Below are 25,584 nucleotides of genomic sequence, written 5' to 3' on the forward strand. Positions count from 1 at the left end.
GAAAAATGCTTTCAGGCGCCAGAAAGTCAGATTATGGTAACTTATTACACAAGAATGCAACAGAAACTCAGATTTTTGTTAAATTACTCGCCTCTCTCCAGCCCTCTCCCCATTTTTGCTGGTCTATTGTTTTAAAGTGATGCTATTTCTTTTTTCCCCAGGAAATAAAGTGTTAACAAAAGAAAAAGCAAAGATTTAACAAGAGATCATTAATAACTATCACCTGTAGAGAACACAAGCAAGCAGCTGCCAAAACCATGCCAGCAAGATGCAAGTCTCACTGGGATTGACAAGCAAGTTTCTCCAAAGTGTTAGTTCTGCATCCAATCCCTAGTTTCATTTCTTCTTTTAAAAATTTAGAGAAACTAAGTTCAAGCATCACTCTTCCTTAATACTAGAAGCAGCAACAATATTTCTACTGGTTCAGTCACCTGCAGTCAGAATTACAAAGCCAATCTATGACACACAAAAAAAGAAGACCAAAAACTTCTAGATACAGTAGCAAAGCTAGAGCCCAACTCTATGTTAGTGAGTTACACAAACGCACACAGTCCAAAATCCAACAACATGGGAAAACACCATTCAAAATATTCTACACGCTTGCTCTGTACCGGAGAGCAGAAAACAACAGAACATTTATAACACAACAAAACATGTTCCGACTAGCTGATCAAACTGCCCTTCATGGACACCAACACACCACCTACTTTTCATGATTTAGAACTTTAGCCATCCAGCTCAAAACCACATTATCACTGCACCAAAATCCTACAGCTAAGACGAAATCAAGCTTGGCTTACCAAGCAACTCCTTACAGCCTTTAATACCAAACCAGGCAACTGAAAGCTAAACTCTCAAAAACACCTCAGCCAGATTCTGATGGTTTGCCATGAACACTATGGTACAATGCTAAAATGCTAAGATCTTTTTTTTCAGGGCAGTGGGAGCCAAGATTGGTTGAGATGCCAAGTGTTAATGCAAAACGGGGTTAGAGATTTATAATTTAAATGCATCCTTTGATAAGAGTCTTGTGTTTCAGCCATCCGTTTATATGCAAAAGCCGTTCAGCAGAGGAAACAAAGGAAGGCTCTAAAAAAACGGTTCACCAGCAAGTTCTCCATTAACTTTTTCCCCTGCATGCAAGAAAACGACCCTTAGAGGGATGTGGTACATACCTTGAGGGTGAGGTCGACGGTAGCGGGAGAAACTGGAGTTAGGCTGGAGCTCTGTTGTAGAGTCTCCCTCCTAGGGAGGGGAAGGGTGTGGGGCAGGGGCACCTGAAAGGCAGGCAACACACATCACATTCTAACTATGTCTACTACAAAAGCCCCAGAAAAGCAAAGCTCAAGCTTTATTAAGTGAGCTACAATTTCTTCAAGGCTTGAGCATTTGGCAGGGAGATTTTGATAAAATAAGGTGAAAATTTGGTAGGCAGGGAAAGGCCATTCAGCAGGTGCTGAGATGCTTCTCATTTCTCTTTAAGAGGCTGAAAACTAAGGTTCTAAAGTGTCCGTGTCTTCTGTATAAACAAATACCAATTTTCTGCTTTGGGATTTACTTTAAAGTACCATTTCAGTATACTGCAAAAAGTCTTCCCAAGCCAAGTTTGGCCCCTTCTGTACCAATACAGTACATGGGGCTTTGTGACCTTGAGTTCTGAGATGCAGTTTCTGACAAGAGGAAGCTATAAACCTCCAAAGTCACAGGACCATGAAACAAACCAAAACAGATTTGCCATCCAATAACTGAATTCAGTTATCTTCTCTTCCAAAAGATGAAAGATGTAAAACTTAAGGAAATAAACTTGACAATGCTATTGCTGTCTTTGCCTAAGAAAACACTGATGGATTTCCTAGAAGTTTTAAATGAAATGCATCAAAAATAGTGCAGTGGCCTATTACTTCTGGTCATTTCTTTCTTCATTCAGACTTCCACTGAATGAGATAATGCTAATCCAAAAGACAGAGATACTGAAGCTTTGAAGAGGTGATAGCACAGATCCTTGGCAGCCAGGAGCCCTCATTTCCTATGTTGCAAATCCAACTCCATCACGCCACAGGGGAACACACACTAACATCATTAACACAAAAGAATGCAGTCTTCCACACTAACCACGAAAGACACAAACCACACCACCACCAGAAAATCCAGTAGAAGAGTAAGTTCAACCAGTATTGCTTCCAAACTGCATTAAAGGATGCTGCAATAAGCTGAAAAGCATTTCTTAAATGGAATTCACAAGACATCTTCATAAAAACCAGAGATCCTACTGTATGATTCCTTCTTCCCACAATCAACAACTCTGAGCTGATTCTATTTCTGCTACTCAAACAACAAAAAAATCACAAGATCCAAGTTCCCAACCCGACATCCCAGCACACTCAAGACAAACTTCACTTTGCTACAAGTCACAACCCAGCTAGTCCTCTCAGTCGCCACAGAGTCAGGATCATTGGCTTTGAGGACTGCAAACATCTCATCTCTGTAGCAACTGAAAGCCTGCTGTCTGCTTTCAGAAACCATTAAGCTGCTCCCTTTACATGCAGTTGTGGTGATTTCAGGCTACATTTCAAAATGGCTTTTTTTGTAAAAGCCTTTCTTCAAACTCGCCTACAGAGCTTTGCTACTGGTATCAGGTTCAAGTCCCAACTGCTGCTGAAAGCATACTCTCTCCTTCTGCCTATCCTTGCTTTTTTTAGAATTGTCCCTAGAAACATCATGTCTGCTTTCTGTGCTCTTTAGCTCATCGTGGTTGTTCACAAGACAAGAAAATACCTGAAGAATTCCAGAACAGATACTAATCAAACCAACAGTCCTTCACAGTAAGATTACTGGACAATGCACAGCTAGGTAACATGGAAGAAACCCTAGTGACTTGTTTACTGAAGGCACTATTTTGTGTTTACAGAAGTGTGAAAATATTTTCTTGTCTTCAAAGTCAAGACGATCACTGCAATAGACTTACGTTCGTCACCAAAGTCTCCTCCATTTTTGTACTGCTAGTAGCCACTGTGTTAGGATGAGAAGAAGGTGTAGTGTAGTCTGTTACAGACTCCTGCGAAGAAAAATAATTCCATTAAAATATCTCCCTTATCTAAATTAGATTTTAAGTTTCTTGGACAGATGGCAGCCTTTCTACAGGAAGAGTTCACCAAGCAACAGAAGATAAGAATTTCACACCAGTTTTTTTCTTAGAAGACACGTCCTTGCTGATAAATTGCTGGGTGGTTTGGTTTTTTTTTTCTTTTAAGTAGCCTTCCTGCTACTGAGGTCAGAAGAATCCTTGGGAGATTACAGTTTGCCTCATGACCTCACAATGTACATCTGGAGACAAATCAAAATACAGTCTGTAGAGCAAGACTATACAGTGATGTACTGCCTGGGCACTAGACATATTGAACTGTGGTGGCATAACATGATTTGTCACCCAAGATGCTTTAGCCACCTGTGGGCACTTTTAGCCTATTTAAAAAGTAAAATATATTAGCTGATAAATAAACACAGAAATTTCTTGGGTAAACCTATGACAAGTACAGCCCTCCAGATTGAAAAGAACACATACGGATGGTTGCAATTTGCAAAACAATTTTTGTTCAAGTCCTGTCTCAAAGTCACAAGACTCAGCTTCTCTGGATGGTGAAGTCTACCTCCCAATTTCTGTGCCGGGCAGTGATTTCAAGGAAGAAAAGGGCTTAAGTTTCTGGTCTACCCAGAGGCTTCCCTTGAAGCTTATTTGTCACAGTTCAGTGGACCTTAATGTGCCCAACGAACAAGGTCCACTTTCATGGACCTAGCTGTAGACAGCGACTGTTGCAGCTGTTGGTATAAACTGCCTGAGGAAAAGCGTCTCTGCTAACACTGCCAGCTCTCTAGAGAATGACCTACAATGACCAAAAAAGGCACTGGTACTCCTGTGAAGCTGTGTTGAGCACTGTTTTTTAGTTCTTGTCACTGGATATCTACCGAGCACATTCTGGACAGGCAAACAGGTATTATCAGAACCTGACCCACAGACTGTTGGATAAATGGTGTGACCCTGAATTAGCTGAGATCCACTCTTTAGCAAGCACTGCAAACTCCAAAGTTTTCCATGTCTGAAACCCAGGAAAGGCTCTATCATTTTTACAGAACCAAACACCAAGAAGAAACTGAAGGACAAATTAGCAGCAGGACTGTTGATGAGTGCCTGAACTTGCCAACACATAATGATTTTAAAGGCACAAACCACATAATGCTTGTTTAATTGCATCCAACTGGTATGTGATAAGCTATTAAAAGAGTGCACACTCAATTTCCTACTCAAGCTTATGGCAACGTGTCCTAAAAGGAGCAATTAAAGCATCAAGACACTAACTGGAAAATAACAAAGAATCTTCCTTAAAAGGATGACCTTATTTTGGTGAAAGACTAGGACAACAAGCTAAACCATAATGGGGGGAGAGAGGACACAGTGTGCACACTGACTTATTTTTGTATTTACAAAGGAAACAGACAGAACTATTTTCTCCATTTAGTTTTTTCCTTTACTTGTTAAACTGGTGAAATGAGATATTCGATGTTTCCTACAATCCGAACTACCAAACTGTGAGTTGCACATTTATATTTGATTCCAATAGGCAACTTTAATTTGGGTAGAACAAGGCAAGCACACAAGGCTGCTTTAATCATAAGGTCCTTCTAATGAATTAACTGACTTCTTGGGTTTTTAAGATGCTTTACTGCATAATAAAGGGGAAGTTTTTAATGGAACATTATTAAAATTCCTTCAGGGTTTTGATGCAAATTTTACAGGGTGTCAGCACCAAAATTCCTTACAAAAGAAATTAGATCAAGACTATTGCTAGCTTTCTCACTTTGGAAACTTACAGTACAAAAATGTTTTTCCACTAGAATTAAAAACAAGCCACGATATCAACTCTGGTGCCCTCAGAAGTGTATGTGCAAGGCTGAACCATCCTACAAGGATGAGTTACATGCAGATAAGACAATGCTTTAGACATAAGAACACCACTCCACAAACTGTACGTTAACCACCACCCTTCATTTAATGGTACAATAAGTCTAGGAGTCTGTTAGACATGGCTTATCACCACAAGCTTTTGTAATTTAAAGTGATTCTCTTGTAAAATTGTTTTACTTAAGAAACCAACTGATTATAATAAATCAGTAACAGTAATAATAGCAAGAGCAAAAAGCTGTACGTGCCGTTTTAGAGTTATCCACAAGTTATTTACACCTGAAGAACAAGCAAACTTTTTATAACTACCTGCTTTGCCCAATATGAAGAGATCACAAAACATGAAGTGACTTTATGAACAAAAGGACAAGGCAGACCTCAGAGCTGACCTTGCTATAAGGGCTCAGGGTACTAGATGGGATTAATTCGCTATTTGATTTGTTCCTGATTTACGTAAATCACCCAAACCAGAGAGCTTGTCAGATACTCAAAATTTGTTCTCAAGTACAGCCTGTGTCCTTTTAGACATCATCTCTGTAAGACACAGCTGTGACCAACTACCTGTGTAAACATTTCATTGCCATGTCCACAATCATTCCTGTGATTTCAAAGCTTCAAAACTTTAGAGCTGGTAGGGTGAGGAAGGCAAGGGGTATTACCCGATTCAGAGACTTACACATCAGATTGCCTTTACTCCAAAAATACTGGAAAATCCAAGAGAAACAGCTGCAATTGCTTCGGAGCATCATGCTTATGGTCTAAACTTAAACTTCCCCCCAGTATGAGTTGATTTATATTTATACAGTTTCTAAGGTAAAACAGTCTTTATGATTAAATGCACATGCTCTTAAGATGTTTAGTTTGGGATGGATGGGGTACTCTTACAAAGCTTCTGCTTCCCAAGGAGGACAGCTGGCTTGACTTTTAGAGATATTTAAGTCACTACAGAAAGCGTGCCCTCCTAGAAGCTGAGAAGTTGTCTCTGAGAAAGATGTTAAAAGAGTGTCAAAAGAGAAATCATTTAGGTTTGCTAAAACTTCAACACTTGACATTGAAACAACAGATTAAAGATGTCATTGCTTCTTCCCTCATTAATGAGCAACGGAAAAAGAGTAAAGACAAGAGAAAGCAGTTGCAATGCAAATCAGCACAGGAACTCCAAGGCTGGAGCAGTATTTGAACCCATTTTAAAAGCAAGACTGGTTTATTCCTGTAAAATCTAGACAAAGCTTATCCAATAAATCTGCAGGTTGCTGATTCATCTTGCATAGAATTAAATATAAAATATGACCACCCCCTTTCCTAGGAATAAACCCCAAACAACAACAAACCAAAACTAAACAATAAAACTTACTGAGGCCCCAGGAACTACTCATGACAAAGAAATTCAAAAGCAAACCTGAAACTGTTGAGACAGGAATATTTAGGTCTATTATTAAATGCTTCTATTAGCAACCACTTAAAAAGGAAATTATTGGGAATTTTCATATCCAGTGCAAACTGGAAAGCTTCCTTTCACTCTGGTCTTCCCTCCAGAAGACAGAAGCTTGGCACTTCAATACTGTGGTAGTTCAAAGAACCTTGGCAACCCACATATAACTAAGGCCAGAAAGGCACAAACCCCAGAATTCCTTTTTGAAGATCTCATACTTTAAAAATACAATTGTAGAGAGGAAATCATGCCAATTTTAGTAGAGTTACTCTATAGAGTCAGCCTGGAGTAATCAACAAAAGATATGTTTCCTATTCTGTATGTGGCTTAAAAGAAGCCTCTCCTCTTAGCACTGGTCACAGGAGCTTGAATGACAGTGAGATACTTTCTCACGACACACATACAAACAGCCTTCTTACCAAATACCTGACGAGCTGGTGTTTATGGCTCTACACTTCTGATTCTGCGTACAAGAAAGGCACTTCATCCATTTCTGGTATCAACATAAACCATTCACATCTACTTACAAGATGGAAATTGTCAGGAAGGATGAGAAATCCCAGCACTGAATTTTCTTACGTATTTGCCATTCCACTCAAAAAATCAAGTTTGTAGTTACCATGTTGGAGACAAATATCCTCCTTAACCCCTGCTCTGTAACACCACTTCACTGAGATACCATTTTCTGCTTGCGTGACACCTTAAACAAAAAACTGCCAAAATTGTCTTGTCTTCCCCCTCTGTCCCCCAACTGCAGGTGACAGAGATAAATTGTGAGTGATCTACATTTCAGATTCTTCAACTATTAATGTGACTTTTGCAGAGAATCTGTTTTCCTAAATGGCATCAGAAATGTCTGCTTAAGACTAAGAAAAGAAAGATTGAAACAGCATGCAACAAACTTGAGTCTAAACTCACAAAACACATACAAGAAACATTTTTCCTTTACCAAAGCAGGTGTAACTATTAACTAGTAGCTACTCAAACAGCATGATTTCTTTACATCTGAGAGATGACAACCATAGTTCTTGCTCAAGACACAACGCTGCTGTAGTGAGGGCAGTCCCCAAGCAGGTCCTTGGGCAAAAAGAAGAGTGCCTCTGTGGATGTTTTTCAGCCAGTGCTATCAATGCACCACAGCTAAGAACTGAGCTGTAGAACAATGAATCCCGACAGCAAGTCGCCATCTCACTGTTGAGCAGTTAAGAGAATGCAGGGGAGTTTCACACAGACAACTATGATAAGTCCTTAACATCCTGAAAGATTTCTGCAAGGGATACCTTGACAATGTCCAAGCCAACAGAGGCTGCCATACAGACTCTTTAGGTAAACTGAACAAGCCTTATCCAATGCTTTAGCATATTCCTAGTTTAGAGTTTTCTTCTATCACAGAACAGCACTTAATTCACAGCTTCGGGTCATCCATGCACTCAACCAACGATCATGCACGCTACTTCACTCCAGTTCCCTACTGAAAGTCAAGCGCTCATCTTGCATATATCACATAATCTGAGTCTTCCAAGCTGCTATCTGTACAGGGGTATGACAAACAGCATGTCTCCATACCACTTCTGGAGAAGTGTTTAATTCAAGCAGCACCGATGTGTTTCTTATCTGCTATTCAGTGGGCTTTGCCGTCCACTAACTACCACCAGCAGGCAACCAAGTGTCAATTACATACTGTCATCATATTTTACATATAGTGCTCAATAATTTGTAAGTATTTGTCTTACCTTTGTGTTTGTTCCAAACTCTGGAGCAGACACAGATATCATCGTTCCTATTTCCGTGCTCAGTTCACTTGCTGCTTTGGTTTCCTTTGTAGTGACAGGTTCTGGACTTCTGACAGAGGTGGGAGACGGCTTCTCCTGTCCCTCAGGCTCTCCCTGTTGGGCATCCTTCACCTTCCTGTTCTTTAAAGAACGCTCTTTCCCAATAGGACCAGGTTTATACTCTTTGTTTTCTACCGGACTCAAGTCTGGAAGCTAAGTTAGTGTTAACTTGTCAGTTATGTCTTCCCCCCCGTGTCCTATCCCACAAGAATATTTTAACATGCTTAAAAGAATTTTGTCTATGTCTTACAAAGCTTTCCTGAAGGGTAAGCATTTTCTAACAGATAAACAATTTGAGATTAAGTTTGCAAAACATACATGAAATGAATAATTTTGAACATTAAGAATCTAAACCACTGTTTTCAAGCAATACATATTTTGTGTGAAGTTGTAGAGTTCAACTAAAATAAGATGTAGTTAAAAGCTACTGAAGAAAGTCAGCTTGACTCTCCTTACAGGAAAAGCACAAAAAAGTATAGAAGCCACAAGACTTCGTATACATACGGGTTATTTTAATTTTCAGAGAATCAGGATTTCACAGGGCCTCAGGAAACTAGAACAGAAGACTCTACCTTCATTTGAAGATACCTTGATGTATGAATGTTGGCAGCATTTCTCCCTAGGAATTGAGCACTAAGGGGATATCCAGAAAAAAATAAACACACCTATGCACAAGCGTTGCCTTATACTACAGACACCATGACCGGAATAATTGCTGCAATTCAGTAGTTCCTTTTTGTGCAGCTGAAAGCAGAATGAAGGGCCTCAGGGAAGCTGAACGCTCTGCTGTTTAAATAGCCATATTCTTTCTGGCTGAAATTACTGAGCCCATTTCACTACAGAGCAGCACAAAAATTTCTTAAAGGCAGCTCTTAAAATCCTATTCCTCAAGCTTTGATAGTGGAAAGACAGAAGCTGCTGGTATTGTCTCTGTGAATACAAACCAGCTGTTTCAGGAGTAGATGAAGACTCTTTACAATACAATGCCTTTGGGATTTGGGGAGGGTGGAGTTTCCCAAAGGTATTTGGAACCCTTCGGAGGCCAGCGGAGACCAGCTTTCACAGGAAGAAAGAAAACAACAGCAGAAGCAGATGCCTGAGCTCTGCAATGCAGCAATCAGGACCCATCAGACCCACCTCACCCCAAATATTTTTTTGATCCAACAGTTTACAGAGACAGAAATTCCTCCAGACACTTTTAAGGTCATGCTTGGAAAGATAAATTGCTTTGTTTCAAGTACAGTCCTCTTAATTGCCCATATTAGTTCAACAATACTAACCTCCAATCCTGAACATAAGTTTGTATTTAGGCTTCACAGCAAACAGTACCACCACAGGGGTGGTGGGTGTGTAGGAATTGTTTGTTGGGGTTTTTTTTGTCATCAAGACAGTTAAAGGATTACGGCCCTCTCATTCAGAAGAGCACATAAAAACGTTAATCTCAAATGAATTTACCATTCAGTCACACATTTGTCTTTCAACAAAATCTACAGGAGTTTTGACAGCTACAACCAAGCAGAAAAAAGGAACTTTCTACACAGTGTAAAGCAGACTCTCTCTATATATTTATTTAACTTTGGAGTTTAGCAGTTTTAAGTGATTTCATGGCAGCAGTTTTAGGCATGCTGCTAGTATATCTGGGATATGGGTTTTGAATGTCCTGGGTTACTACAATTCACCAGCAGTATTAACTACTGCATATTGCTCTGCTGTATGGGTTTTATATTTTGCAATAAAAACCACGAACTGCAGCATACCCACTAAGTGCCTCATATAGCAGAAATTAAATTCATTCTACGTGTGACTGCACTTTCAGACTTCAGCTTTTTTGGAGAAAAAAAAACCCCAAACACAACCAACACAAACACACACACACACAGAGTCCTCTAGAAAGTCAAAGGGGCTTTAATTACATCCGGACTGCTGCCAAATCTCAGACATCAAGAGGGGCTGAAACAGCTGGTTCTATAAGTCACCAGCCAAGTTTATCTGCTATAACCCTCTCTTTCTGGGAGTGAGAAGTTGGTGCTGAGTGCTAGCAATGGACAAATAAGTATGTACTGGAGGTAGAAATAACAGGAAAGCACGTTTCATTAACATGAAAGATCACTAAGTGTAATCTAAATGACAGGAGGAGAAAGTATTACTCCTTACGAGTAGTAACAATAGGAATACAAGATGATGAAGATTGAATGGAGCCCCTAAATCTCTGGAGGGCAATTGACCCACTTTTTTTTTTTTTAAATTGAGAGAAGTTTGATTACCTATCCACTCTTCCTAGATTAGTTGCAAAAAAAATTAGACACATCTGTGCGTTCGAATTTGAGACTTCAAATCAGCGGCTCTAACATTCCTCCCTTTCCTCAAAACACTTTTTCCTGCAACTTGATGTATTATTCATCTTGGTCATCTGGCTACAAAATCTAAGCACAGCAACATGCATCATTTAGAGGGGGGCAAGGCAGGCATGGTGCAGGAACAACTACTGAAACTGGAAATACAGGCAGGGCAGAACCAGAAATGCCTGCTTCAAAACAGCTCTCAAAGCCTGAGTGAAGTAAGCTCAAGAGAAACCCCACGTTCCCAAACTAGAAAACAAAACCAAAACACCACCACATCTATAGTCTCCCACCAAAGCTATTGCAAATCTGCAATCCCATCCCGGCTCTAGCCACATCCCTTGCTCCAAACACAGAACCAATGAACAAACTCTGCTGGGCTAGGATGCTGTTTACTTACACTTGCTTCTTGAACTGAATTCCCCATCTTCTCTCCAAGAACCACCTTGTTAATTGTTTTAGGAAATACAAAAGGGGAATGCAATTTTTATAGGTCTAGTCCTTACTGAATGAGTATTCCATTATTTGTAACTTCTTTTTGGCCGAACTTCTTTAAGTTTAAAAGTTTGTACTGAAGATATGACCTTTTACCTTTTGTGCTTTGATGGGTCCAGCCCGAGGCTGTTTCTGTCTTTGCTCTTTCGGTTCTGGTAGCTTGTCAGTGGACTTCTCAGAAAGTACAGGGCCAACTTCATTGTCACTGCCACTGGAAGCTGGGGCACCAAACTGAATAGTTTCTATACCAAGATCAACTCCACCTTCTTGCCCAGGCTTTGTCCCCTAGTTAAAAGGTAAAGATTTAACACATTTAAAAAGATTTCTAGATCAGTACAGTGCCACTGGTTCAGAAAAGAGCACAGCTGAAAACCACTGAAAGGGTACTTTTACCTTCTGCCAGCAAAAGCATTATTTGTGAGACCAACAGATCTGCGAGAGTAAACAATATGTGGAGGTACACTTACTCCTCCTCAAGTTCCTATTGTTTATACAAGCTCAAAGGAAGGAAAAAAAAGCAGTGGAGAAATATGTAAATAAGATCAAGATGATGAACTGGTAGAAGGGAGAAAAGGACAAGTGCACTATCAAAATGTCCAGATTCATGTTCACAACATTCTCCTGAAAATTCAAAAACTAATGTTCAATTCAAGAGCAGTGATAAGAAATTAAAAAATATTTCCAGTTCTCCTTATGCAGTTAAAATAGTCTCTTAAGAGAGTTATGTCACATTCTTACAATTTAAAACAGTAAAGTCAAGACCAGAAAAGCCCAAGAAAACAAAACCACAGGACTTTAAAACGTAAAATTTAAGGCTATGCAAATTACACGGGATAAGCAGAGTAGTTAGAAGGCATCTACTGCTTTCTGTATCTCTGATTCAAGAAGTGACACAAAAAACTTTTAGTTCCTTGGGGACATCCTGTTTCTGTCTACATTACTGAACTGTATACAAGTGTTCACGTGCAAACTAGGCAATATTTTTTACTTAAAAAATGCATTGAATAACAGCTATCAATAGAATCTGTGAACAGCTGAGATTTTTAGTAAGAGACCAGTATTTCGATGCTGCAATCTTAAACGCACTAGCCTGTATCCTGTGTTTCTATACTATCTCTTGACTTCATGGAATTCTACACACACTGGTTTAAGTATGTGCATGCCTGAATAAATAGATAATCTGTACCCAATACCAGTGAGACATAATTTCGGTGAGCTTCCCATAGAGGTACTCTTCCTCCCTTCATTCTTACCTCTGGAGATGTAGCTGAACCAAAAGATGTCAAAGGCTTGTTCCAAGCACTGACTGAAGGTGGCTGAGGTGGGCTAATGGGTCCCACTGACAATTAAGAGAAGAGAGTTAAAAAAAAACAACCCAATGTTACTAAATGCTTTTGACTACAGTTATCAATTGACTGAGAATTAAAATTATAGACGTCTTGATTAAATAAGCTTTGGTTAAGAAACTGTTAACCTATTCAGCAGTTAACATTACACTACCTATTTAGCTGCTTTCAAGTGGGGCAATCATCATGTTTGGAAGCATGACAAAGCCCGACAAAACACAGATTCCTGAAGGGAGTGACAGCTGCTCATTCATAGCAAACGAAGAACATGACAACAATGTAAAATACTGAGTAACATCATACTGAAAAATCTCTTTTCCAAGATATTCATAGGTTACAATGCTGCACTTGGGAATGCTGCCCTCTATTCCCTGTGCAAAATATGTCTGCAGATAGAAATGAGACATTACAAAGCAAGCTGGCCATCAGCATTCTTTAACTACTATGCTCGCCCCCCACCCCAAATCCAAAAGATAGCACTTACATTTTTTGGAGATGTCATTTAGAACCACCGTAGGAGGCACCTTGTTTTCCCATAATTCAGTTCCTAGACCATTGTGAGCCTGGGTGTTTTGCAGAACTTTGCCTGCCACTGTGTATTCTGTGCTGGCTGTCCCTCCTGCAGCCTGGTTTTGCAGCTGAACAGAAGCCTGAGGCTGACCTGGAGTCTGCGTTGTACACGGAGGCTGTGCCTGAGCTTGTGCCTGCTGCGCAGCTGCGGCCGCTGCCTGTTGCTGCTGCTTTTTGGCAAATCTGGGTGGAAGCTTGGAATTCTGACCTCGGCCTTTTTCACTTGATCCTTTTTTGGTCCAAACCTGTTAAGTGGAAGCCAATGTTATTCTTACAGATGATAGTCTATATAGACAAGCAATGATACATTGTGTAGCAGCAAAAAGCAGACCGCTTAATCCTGTCTCAAATAATTTTATTTTTTAGTAGTGTTTAACCACAGAAACAATGATTTCTCATTCATTTTCCTCTTGGAATCAACTGATATACAAGCAATAGCATAAATCTTTATCACAGTATGAAAACTGGTGTTATTCAGTTTGCCAGTTCCACCTGCCTGACAGTGCCCAATCAGGAAGTACAGAATCCTATGACTAAATGAAAATTAATTTAATTTAGTAATTCTAAACAATATTAATACAACTATCTAGTTATATCTGTAAGGGGAAAAAAATAGCTTCTTTGGAAGGAAGATTCTGCACACTTCACAACATTTCCAGTACTGCAAGGAGCTCTTTCCCACTATAAATGCTGGTCTTATACCTGCACTGTTTGTTCTTCCTTCTTTCTGCGCTCTTCATCTTGCAAGCGTTTTTGTTGCTTCTTAGACACCACTTCTGTGAAACCATCATCATTCAAGTTAGATTGGGCGTCTTCAACTACTGTCACTTCAGGGTGATCATCAATGATCACAACACCTACAGAAAGAGGACAGGTATAGATGCTGCTGTTTTAACAGCTTCGCATGCAGCGCACCAAGGCAAAATCTGCTTTAGAGTGGAAGTAATTTCTCCACAGACACAGATGGTGGCCCTGATTAAAGGTAAGCTTCTGCTTGCCAAGTGCTTTGCTGTTGAGTTTGAAGACAAGGAGTTAATCTTTAAGTGAAAAAACTGGAGGTTCCTGTACCAGACTCTCCAGGAAATAAGAACTGAAACATAATAATGAACAGCCTTCCCGAATATTAGCTGTAAGCTTATCAGTGACATCCACTGCCTTGGATTATGAAGGTTAAGCAAATTATTAGTGTTTGGTGGAAAGCGGTCTGAATGACAGAGTTAAGATTAGGTGATAGAACAAAATTGTTCTTATCTATACATAAAAACACACAGCGAGATTTGCCACCTTTCAGAGGCACACACATTGTTAAACAGATATGACAAAGGTAGCAATACTCAAGTACACAATTATTCTGTTTAAAAAAAAAATCACCTTTCCTCTTTTTCTAAGTTTTCAAACATCTAGGTCTACATGCAGCAAAGCTAGCAGGATTACTAATTCTTGGTAGCATATTATCAATACATACTTGCGTAATTATTAAGATCAAATTGAGACAAGGCATCCACTTTTTCCTTAGGCTTCTTTGGACCAGCCTTAGGTTCTTCTCTCTTTTTGCCACTTGCATCCTTGGTGCTCTTTTGTCCTGCAGCAGTAACACCTCCATCCTCCTGATGTAAAGAGTTGCTGTTGGTGGGATCCACACTAGGCACAGCTGCTGTCTGCTCTTCAAATGGCCTATATTAGAAAAAAATTGAGAAAATTAATGACCAGCCACAGAGAACACTCAGGAAGGAGGTAACAATCAAATGCAGATCACATTATAGGGCTACAAGTGTCTACTGTGCAACTTCTTAGGCTCCAGACTTTTACTTTCAGCTCCTCAATGAGTAGAAGCTTAACAGCAAAAGCTGTTTTGGGGGCATCAAATGCCCTGCTGCCAAAAGGAATCACAGACTAAAAAAAAAACCCCAAAACATAATTTTAAGGTCAACTCTGGTTTGGTCTATGTAGTCAGAGACACCAAAACTCAGCAAGTATGCAGCTCAGAACTCCAGAAAAGCTTTCCATGGAAAAACCAAAACAGAAGCTTACAGTATGCAACGTGAACAAACAAAACCAAGGTACAATATACTTGCTCCACAGGTTCACTTGCCAAAAGCTATCTGAAGCCATAAGAATCAGATTTGCAGCATTCTGACTTTGCTGTGGAACCTGGCATAGCCAACTGTTGCTTCAACATCACCTTTAAGTGACTAGCCAAAGAAACTCTTAATAGTTTTAACTCAGAGGTTAGAGCATTGATCACAAGTTCTTAAGCCCAGGCAAAACCTGAACTTAGAATACAGCAACCTACAAGCACAAGGGAGTCCTAGAGTACAGGATAGGCATTCAATGAAGAAATGTCTTGTCCTCCCTCCCACTTATCAGACTACTGTGGGTACAAAACAGTGGGCAAATAGTACTATTAGATCATTATCGAGTTTCAGTCAGTTTTAGCATACAGAGAAACAGTCTCAACGGCAAGCATTTCTCAATTTGCTTGCCTATGTTAGGTGATTGATCTAAGAATACAAAAAGCCAAATGCAATGCAACAATCTATGTATTAAGCTGCAAAACTGCTCAAATTAACATTTCGGCTTGGGTCCAAATCTTGAGAAACATATCTCGACTCTGAGAAACAGCACCGCAATTTTTATTTAATTAGGCTTTTTTGACACTGCCCATACATACAAGAATACTCTGCTCTCAGCTCCATGTTCCAAGTGTCTGTATACAAACAGAAAAAATAGGAAGTGCACAGCCACAGGTGCATGGTTTTGTCTTATTCTCTTTTCCACCAGTTACTACAAATCTAAAATAACTACTAATTATTTTGAAGGACAAGAAAACAACAGAAGACTAAGACCATACGCTTCCTAACAGAGCTGATACTCACCCTCTTTTTCCGCTTCTGGGTGGAGGACCACTCCGCCGTTCACCCCTGGGCCCTGAGAAGTTCCTCCCCGGTTTAGCTGGCCCATTGTTGCCACGTCTGTTTTGACGGTCTATTCCAGGCCGCTGACTAGAGAAACTTCTCTTGGCTATTTCCCTTTTTGGAGCTCCAGCGTTTTCTCCTGCCTTTGCAGCCACCTGTGCTGCTACATCTGCTGTCTTCTTCTCATCCCTCTCCCGCCTCTCATTGAAGTCGCTGCTTTCTGAGGCTGTTTCCCACTCTTCATTTGCCTGGTCTGAAGAATTCTGGTTGGACAAGTCTGGTGTCTTACTTCCAGACACATCCAGAGCAGTGGTGGAGGGCTCATTAACTGCATTACTAACTGTGGCACTTGTTGATGAGCTGGTTATCGCCTCGTTTATCTTTGATGCGGCCTCTCTTTCTTTTAGGCGCCTAAAGCGTGGTGGCTTATCTTGCCTTGGAGGTCGAGCAGGCCTTTGTCTTCGTGGCCTCTCTCTATTTGGATCAAACTTTCTCTCAAATTTTGGAGGTCTTTTATCAACTGGTATAGGACCATAATGTTCATTTCTTCTTGGAGGCTCCCCATCTTCTGGTTTAATGATCTCTGTTTGCCTAGGGTTCCACTGATTGTCTCTGTAGGCTGGTCTCCTTATTGTAGATGGACGTGGAGGACGCCCACCAGGATCCCTACCACCACGTCTATACATTCCCCCTCTGCCTCGTCTAGAAGGCTCTCCTTTAGGAAGAAATCCTGGTTTGGGCTTGTTCTCATCATCTCTTATATAGGTTTTTTCTAGGGATCTGTTGTCTACTCTGATACTGGTTTCAGGTTTGAATGACAGGGGTTTTGGAGGCTTCTTGCCATCAGCTCTCTCTTCTCTTTTTGGGTGCTTGCCTTTGACTAGACTGTCTTTGTCTGAAAGCAGTGTGTCACTTGCACTTTCGTGAACTTCGCTGTCAGAATCCGTCTCTGAACCATGCTGTCGCCGCCGTTTTGGGATTACTTCAAAGTCAGAACTCTCGCTACGAGTTTCACTCTCTTCTCTCTGCCTACCAGGTCCTGAAGGCACGTGGTCTGATCTAGGCTTAGGATCTCTGTAGTGTGGGTACTCTCTATTATGGCCTCTACTGCCCCGACCACGTCCTCCATAAGAACCCCTGTAGCTGCGACCTCTAGAGTAATACTCCCCACGGCCTCTGCCTCTGTATCCCTGATCTGGGAACCAGTCTCTATCCCTAGCCTCTTTCCAGTATGTCCTAGGTGGTAAGCCAGGCTCTCTTTTTACTGGTCTGGTTTCTAAGCGTGGTTTCTCTACAACCTCCTTGCTAACTACCTTCTCAGTCTGCTTTTCCTCCTTCACTGCGGTAGTTGGCTGCTGAATGTGTGGCTGCTGTTGTGCTGCCGGTTGAGCAGGCGGCTGCTGCTGCACTGCAGGGGGAAGCTGTGGAGCAGCAGGCTGGGCAGCCGGTAGCTGCTGCTGGACTGGAGGTGCGGGTGGCTGAACCGCGGTTTTAGCTGCGGTCTCAGTTTGACTGCTCTCCTGGCTTGCTGGTGTCACAGCAGCATCCTGGGTTATCTTCTTAGCCAGAGGAGCGCTGCTGGAGGCGGATGTCTCTGGCTCAGCCTGAGGCAGTGGCACTTGAGGTGCTTCCTTTTTGTCACCTTTTTCAGACTTGTTAGGTTTTTCACTAGCTGACTTTTCTCCTTCTTTCTCCTTCCTCTGCTCACGCTCTTCTCTCTGCTCACGCTCTTCCTTCATATCTCTAAGCACAGGTTTTTTAATAGGACCCGATCTTCTTACCGGTCTATCACCGCCTTCGTCTCTTCTGCCATAACCTGGCCTAGGACCCCATCTTGTTTCAGACTTAGGTTTGAAAGTTTTTTCAGGTTTTGGTCCTTCTGATGTTCTATTATTGATCAAAATTTCTTTTTTTGGCTTAATCTCAAGTCTCTCAATTGTCTCCTTTGTCTCAACAGGCCTGTTATTTAATTTAGGGATATTTGCTACTGTCTCATTCCTCTGGTCTTCTGACTTTAGAGAGTGACTTGAACCATGGGAAATACTTCTCTTAAGCGAAGAGTGACTTTCCCCCACAGGCACCAATTCTTCCGGAGAGCTATGTGTAACTTTCTCATTCACTCCTTCGAAATTAACTGCTGTATTAGGTGTGTCAGTTTGGAGAGGTTGTACATCTTCCAAAGGCCTGCTTGGGAACTTTTGTACCTCCACCTCTCCTGATTCTCTGAAAAAGTCTGTCTTTGGATGAGAGTCCAACTGGTTGTGTTCTACAGGATAAGCAGTGGCAGGGACAGCAACTCGTTCTTGCTCCAAGTGTGCCTCAGACCTAAGCAACACACAATTAAGAACGTTAGGGTGGGGGAAAAAATTTTACTCAAATATTTACTTAAATAATTTTCTATTTCTATGGAGGATTAATGTCAGCTCAAGGAAATAACAAGTATTAATTTTCATAACGGCTACTAGTTGTAGAGGTCAGTTTTATTCTGTCCTGATTAAGAGTTGCGCGTCAAATGTACAATTAGCTTTAGGAATCCATTACTGTTAATGGCTATACGTGCAATTTTAAATGGAGCCTCCAAGTTAGCAGGCTAATATCACAAATATTACCTAGACAGCAGTACAGCAAAAAGAGTTTTTGAGTACTTTTGAGATGTAGAGGAAGCCTTCCTGACTATTCATCATGCAGCAAAGGCCAAAAGTGACTGTCTTGCTTTATACCATTTGTACTTAACATGCCACTTTTGAAACTAATAAACATCAGAGAGAAGTCCTCTGATACGGGGAAAGCAGATAGAGAACAGGACAACACTACAGGAGCGTTCTATAAAACTGAAAATTCAAAATATTATGGCAATCACCATTCATCAAATTAGGTTAAGGATCCTAAACAAGGAGTAAACTGTCTTTCTACACCCCACTACAGAGTAGGCATATCTTTTGTTTTATACAACAGCACCAAGTACACTGCATCCCCCAGCCATAACTCCTTTTAAAACTTTCTGTGAAGAGCAGCTATAAGTCAGTTTAAACAGCGTTTTGCAATGCAAGTTACACAGCCAAGCGTGTAAGTATGTACAGCTCGGAGAAGTGACACACAGGAGTACATAACTCAGGCTTACCTCAAATCATCAGGCTCTTCTAACACTTTGGGAGGAGAACTAGATTGCTGAGGTTCTGCATGGGGATACGGGTCTGATCCCCACATCACACGGGGCTCTGACAAAGAAACAGCATGCTCTCTTGCTGAGCGAGCTATATGTTCAAATGAATCTGAACTAGTTGCTGATCCCTCTATCTGGTCTCTTCTCATCAGTGGTTTGGGAGGCATAATTCCTGTGACAGATTTAAGTTCAAGACAAACAAAGCATATCAGGAGGTACTGAAGAACACTATTCTCTCTCCTCCAATCTCCTTTCCTCTGTACCTTCCATTGTTGAAACCAAGTGTCTGTTCACTGCCAGCTGACCTCAGAATGACTAAATCATATTCACCGCCAGTACCCTACGTACCAACAAAAGGAAAAGCTGTCTGCTTCCACCATAATGGGACAAACCAGGTCTGCAGACCTGTAAACTTGTGGATAAAGTTTCTGATGTAAGGTCTGAATGGCAAAAGTGTTTTTGTACTCTATTAAGGACTCTCAGTCCTTTTTTTTTTTTTTTTTTGGTAACATTTCAAAGAAATTCTACAGTTTTCACTGTCTTTTCTTAGCCTGCCAGTTCGTCTGTTCACTCCTTGCACTCATTCAGGATACCCATTCCCTTGCTCATTAGCTGGATAAGTATCTCCGTTACATTACATGCCGGACTTGTATTATTTATGCACAATAGCTTTCCTCACTGCAAGTCAGATGGCCATTCCGCAAATTAAAACGGACTTTTTGGTGCCAAGAATCTGAAAACACAAATTAAATAATACTCTAGAGGTGCTAATACATAACAAAATTTCGTGGGTTTTTTTTAGTAAGCAATGTAGTATGAAGTATTAACATGTAATGAAACACAAATGGTAAATACGCTATTTTTCTCAGTTCAACCTAACATGCCAGCCTTAATATCTATAACAAAGTAAGGCTTATGCTGACATTCGGAATACATCCTTAACTGTTGCTAAATATGCCTGCAAAATAGAAGCAAGCTGTGATTTTACTTTATAGTCAAAAGATACACATTGACACATGACTATCATCTTTCCAGTATTACTAAAATCTATTTTGTCTGGAACAATTAAATAATGTAGTTTTCTTTTTAAAAACCCACCCATTTGCTGTTACTATACATAGTGTGGCTAGGAAAAGACTTCTATTTCAAACCCAAGAAAATTCAGCAGTCAAAAAATGCTGCCAGATTTTACCTGGATGAATAGGAGGCATATCCATTGCAGGTCTTCCTGACATCATTCGTGGGTCCATATAAGACTGCATCATAAGCCACCGTGGATCAAAGCCCATGGATGCTAAATGCTGAGGATGTGGCTGCATGGGCTGGTAAAGGGGTCTGTGCTGGGGAGGCGGGACAGGGCCACTAGAAGGCTGTGAGGGAGCAGACTGTGGAAGGACACCTTGCTGCTGTTGCTGCCACTGCTGCTGTTTCATTTGCTCCTGCATAATAGAAAAAAACTTTATCAAGATGAAGACTTGACCAAAATTCAAATAACCCTTGGAAACAACAAGTACAGTTATCTCCAGGACACTAAGCATTCTGACAATTAATCACCAACATGCATCAGGATGAACTAGGAGAAAAGGCGGGAAACCAGACTGGACAATTTAGAATAGCTAGTTTTGCTGGTGTTCAGCTGAGAGACAGAACAACCTATACTTCGTGCATGTCACTAATGCAAAGTGCTCTTCAGACCATAGGACCCAAGTTCAAATTTGAGTGTCATGCCCTTTAAGGAAAAACTGCAGAAACAATGATCACCAAACCCCAGGTTTCACAGGTAACCACAGGGCAATACTCTCCTTCAACAACTGATACAAAACCAGCCAGTTTTAAAAATCTCTCTTGCCTTCTGCTCACTTACATATTTTGCAAGTGACAAGAAGTGCTTCATGCAGAGCAATGCCTGCCAATACCATAGATGTTACAGAAGTGGGAAGCCAACTTCTTAAGCTTTTCATAACTTCTGTGGTCATGCTCTTACTCAGAATGAGACAGAAGAAATCATTCTTTTAATGAACTGGTTAGTTACCTGCTGCCTCTGAAATCTTGGTGGTAACGATTTCTGGAACTGTTTCGAATAGCCCGAGGAAACAGCAGGACGAGGCTGAGATCCTGAATCTGGCTCACTCTCATGAGTCACCTGTGAAATCTCTTTCTCATTCCGACCACTATCTTGTCGGGTAAAGACTGCTTGATCTTCTGAAAAGAAAACACCACACGTGGGAGACAAGAGTGAATCTTAAAACTATGACAATTTCACCAGAATGTCAGATAAAGGATTTTCTAAAATGAAAATAGTCTGCCTTCTCTAACCTCGCAGTTTTAGTTTCCAAAATTTAGAAAGGCAAAAAAAAAAATTTAAGGACAACCTCTCAAAACAGAACAATTGTTAATACATCTCTCAGTGTCCCTTTTAACTTCAGATACACTGGGTAATCAACCACTAGCATTTAGGTTGTAACTTTTATGTGATTTAAGAAGTGCTGTTATGAACCAAAGTTTGGCTTTACAATCACTGCTATCTATTTAAAGGATAACAGTCTTATTAAGTATAGTCTAACAGTTCTCTTGTGGCATTCAAGTTCCACTACAAAAAAATGCACCAAGTTTAAATACGCCTTGTGTCTACTTCTCTAGGCTTGCTGAAAGAACAGAATAGCTGAAATAATTTCCATTACTTTTTAGCAACATGAGTTGCTGACCTTCATTTAGCAGGAAAAGAAAGCCTGCTTTTCTTTCTGTAGTCTTCAAAGCCCAGCCTAAACCACAGAGCCCAATTTTTCCTTTAACGTTTTGATGAGTTGGGCAAACAGGTCTAGCTCAAAGGACAGTTAGCAGCTGTAATGTGCCAGGAAAATCAATGGTCTGGATGCACCAGGTTAATTAGATATGCAAATTAGACTCCCAGATTACAACTATGCTCTTGTGGCTCAACTTTAAGACAGACGACAACTGCTTGTGTGCAAGTATACCTTTTTCTTCCTTGTTATTCCTGGTTTCACTTTCTTGTTTTTCTACTACAGGTGTTGCCACAGGTTCTACAGGCTCAGGAATCTCAAGTGCTGGTTTCTCCTCTTGTTTCTCTTGCTCCTTCTCCTTCTCTTCTTTCTCCATCTCCTTTTCTTTCTCTTTCTCCCTTTCTTGCTCTTTGGCCTTCTCTAGTTTTTCTTTTTCTTCTTTTTCTTTTTCCTTCTCCCTTTCCCTCTCTTTTTCCTTTTCCTTCTCCCTTTCCCTCTCTTTTTCCTTTTCCCGCTCTCTCTCCCGCTCCCTCTCCTTTTCCCTCTCCCGCTCCCTTTCTCTTTCTCTTTCCCTCTCCCGCTCCCTCTCTCTCTCCCTTTCCCTCTCCCTCTCTTTCAGAGGGTCTTCCCGGGAGGGTTTTGTCACACAGCCGAATTTCTCATTTAACCGTTTTAGCTTTTCGGCACAAGCTGCTTTTCGCTGTTCTTCCATTCTTCTTTCTTCCTCTTCTCGCCGCTTACGGGCTCGCTCAACTGCAGCGGATATCTCTGACTGCTGTCGTCTTCTCTGTTTCCAAATTTCATCTTCATCTGGTACTGGTTTAGGGGGAAAGGGTCCCTGCCTTCCAGGTCCAACCTGGCGATCAGGGGGAGGAGGGTGCTGCAATATTAAAATCAATTAAATCAAGTTAAGCATTTATTATATAAACAGCCAGTTGAAACATTATATTTAACTATTTGTCTACACATGTATTTGTATGGCACCTTTAAAAAACAAGATTTGGAAGAAAAAGCACGGCTCCACCTTCCTGCTCCAGTTCAGACTCATGCAACCTGAGCTCAGAAAGGAGAAGCAAAGATTCAGTTGAGCTCACATCACTCCTCCCCATCATCACTAAGGCAAAGTGACAGCAAAGATGACAAACATCTTTTAGATTTGGTTACAGGCTGCTCTATATCAGAGACACTCAGGGCAGATCTCAGACAAAAGTCCCCCTCGAGGAGCCAAAGAAATTCAAGGCAGCTCAGGATAACAGAGATTTTAATAAGGACTGTTGAAAATTTGTAAGAAGCTACTATGTATTCATTTCATTTGGGACTTCATCTCCCCGTGTGCCTCGGCAGCCAGCCCTCCAGCACCATTCCCATGTCCCTGTCCTCTCGAGATCCCAAATGTGGCTGGATAACTGAAAGCTCTTGAAGTTCTCATGCATTTCATATGCCACTTACAAGATGGAGCTGCTTTACACAATTAGCAGCACAGCTGTGTTGGGGTCCCATTCTTCCGGGCCACAGGCACTACAATCAGTTTACTTGTTAAGAAAAGGCCTATCCTTATATGAAGCATATTTTTATTTTTCTTAGTCTAAATCCCTCCACCACAGCATTAAAGAATTTAACTCAAAGAAATAAGGACAATTCTAATCTTTCTTACCGGTGGTAGAATAGATTTTGGATGAAGAGCAGGACCACCTCTCTCAGGCATAGAAGGCTGTGCTGGACTTCGATCCTATTGGATCAAACACAGTACCAGGGTTAAACAAGCTCGTAACAACAGTCAAGCTGACAAATTTTAGATTTTAGTTTTCTACCTCATTAAGATACTACACCTAGTGAACTATCTGTATACAATACAAATTTGCATGCAAAACAAGCGCAAGAACATTTCCACTTTATGCGCTGAGCACTAAACAATTACTTTAAAAATTCACACATCCGAATTTCGGAGTTTATGTTACTGCGCTGTTTTTCCTCAGATTCAACATAGCACCAAACTCTAAAAGACAAAGTGATCTTTATATATATTGCAAGTGCAAGTAAAGCCAATTTAAGAACCCTTATCTTCATCACTACTGGTGTAAAGAGAAAACATTTCTGGGAAATTTTCAAAGCCAACAGTAGCTTTTCCTGGGAAAATATAAATAGGGCTGAAGCAGACATAAGCTGAGGTGGCTGCCAGTCTTCCTTTACTAGAGGGTAAACCAAAACCCAAAATGGCTGAGCTGATGAATTCTACATGGTCTGCATAAAATCTATCTGCCTGAGATATCAGAAGTGAGCTGACACATTACTGCTAAGTTGCACTGAAGAAAGTGGATCATGATATTAAAAAAACCCAAACCCCTCCCACACCCAGGAAAAGTGTGGGTCAACTGGGCACAATTTACTCTGTGCCACTATAAAACACAATGGACACCAGAATAGTTTCATTCATTGTTACAGGGATGGACAGTCAACAGCATGGAGTTAAAGCTTGTCAGTTGAGTCACTGTAACTGCCACAAGAGTTCTCACCCCCTCACAACTGTGGATTAGAACACACTAGATAAAGACATGCTATTTTTATTTTGCAACCAGAAGCAGCTAAGTTGACTAAGCAGCACCCGATCAGTTACCACAGCTCAGATAAGCAGTAGCTAATGCTTTCGCTCATGTTTATAACCTTAATTGACCTGACAGTTATAAAGACACTTGAGTCGGACCTCTCCTGATGAGAATGTTGCCAAAAGCACTGAAGAGAAGAGCACACAAACCTGATCAAGCTGAGAACTTTTGCCATAAGACCCTTTGGTTGCTGCTGTAGAAACCTGGGTGGCAGACTTAGCATTTGTCTGTTCTTCTGCTTCCTTCTGGCCATCAGGACTCTGGGAATCTTTTGACGGTGTTTGTTCATCACTATGTGCAAAGAAATAAGAAAAATGGAAGGGGCACTCCACACAGGTATTTGCTGATTCATCTTCTAGCCTCAACGTTTCTTATCAAGAGTGAGATTTCCTCACGGCAAGGATCATTTCTATTATGGCCCAGCTGACTGGAGTCCACAGGCAGTTATGCAATTTAATACTTTATTAAATTACTGGAATAAATGTTATTGGAATGAATACTTGCATTCATTTCATTCAACCTTCCCAAAAGTTAAGCTAGCTTAAGTGGCATTCACACCCAAGTGGCAACACCAACTCACCCACTTTCCTTCTCTTTTTGACTACTTCCTTGCTCGTCGTCATCACTGAAGTTCAACTGCTCAGTGTAATCTACTTCACTCTGAGCACCTGATACATAAGCAAATATTCAATTAATCTTTCAGAAGGATTCAACATACTAATAACAGAAACCATTAATCTGATGTTCTTACCTGCCCAGCCTTCATCAGCCTCAGCATCTAGATTATCAAATTTATCAAGTTCTTTAAGCTCACTAGCACTAAGAATCGATGGGCGCTCAATAGGTTCTGAACACCATGAAGGCGGTCCTCTTCCCCTTGGCCCTCTAAAAAGAGAGACAAAGGCCACTGTCACTATTTATCCAGCAAAATTACTAGATAAAAGGTCAACTTGTACGACAATGATTTGAAGTATACAGTACTGTTCTCTCAAATACAGTATAAATGTGAACTATCATCCACATGCGTGACTACTGTAGTTTGAATAATTACTGATACACCACCAGATGGATCTTTATGGAAGAGAAAGATTGTATTCTGTGAAGTGCGCAAGCAAGGCTATAAACAAGCCAAACATCAGTTGACAGTAGAAAACCACATGCCTTGTAGCTTTCAAACATGCTGCATAGATC

The 25,584-nt window shown here is 40.8% G+C and overlaps 1 protein-coding gene across 18 annotated transcripts in view; it reads right to left on the reverse strand.

Moving 5' to 3' along the window:
* The window catches only part of PRRC2C (proline rich coiled-coil 2C), a 77,210-nt gene that overhangs the window by 19,716 nt on the left and 31,910 nt on the right, over nt 1–25,584 (reverse strand). For 10 of the 18 annotated variants that reach the window (XM_075760291.1, XM_075760282.1, XM_075760277.1 and 7 more), the window contains exons 8-24: nt 25,145–25,278; nt 24,974–25,061; nt 24,543–24,684; nt 23,445–23,519; nt 22,025–22,670; nt 21,082–21,251; nt 20,242–20,488; nt 19,008–19,221; nt 15,848–18,211; nt 14,437–14,645; nt 13,674–13,828; nt 12,886–13,216; nt 12,309–12,394; nt 11,152–11,340; nt 8,123–8,374; nt 2,966–3,055; nt 1,176–1,277 (exon numbers count right to left, since the gene is read on the reverse strand). In XM_075760291.1, coding sequence (XP_075616406.1) covers nt 1,176–1,277; nt 2,966–3,055; nt 8,123–8,374; nt 11,152–11,340; nt 12,309–12,394; nt 12,886–13,216; nt 13,674–13,828; nt 14,437–14,645; nt 15,848–18,211; nt 19,008–19,221; nt 20,242–20,488; nt 21,082–21,251; nt 22,025–22,670; nt 23,445–23,519; nt 24,543–24,684; nt 24,974–25,061; nt 25,145–25,278 — 5,494 coding nt within the window. The remainder of the gene's footprint in view (nt 1–1,175; nt 1,278–2,965; nt 3,056–8,122; nt 8,375–11,151; nt 11,341–12,308; nt 12,395–12,885; nt 13,217–13,673; nt 13,829–14,436; nt 14,646–15,847; nt 18,212–19,007; nt 19,222–20,241; nt 20,489–21,081; nt 21,252–22,024; nt 22,671–23,444; nt 23,520–24,542; nt 24,685–24,973; nt 25,062–25,144; nt 25,279–25,584) is intronic. The other 8 variants (XM_075760293.1, XM_075760286.1, XM_075760285.1 and 5 more) reach the window with 5 other exon arrangements.

Source organism: Balearica regulorum, chromosome 8, assembly GCF_011004875.1.
Source record: "Balearica regulorum gibbericeps isolate bBalReg1 chromosome 8, bBalReg1.pri, whole genome shotgun sequence".
NCBI lineage: Eukaryota > Metazoa > Chordata > Aves > Gruiformes > Gruidae > Balearica > Balearica regulorum.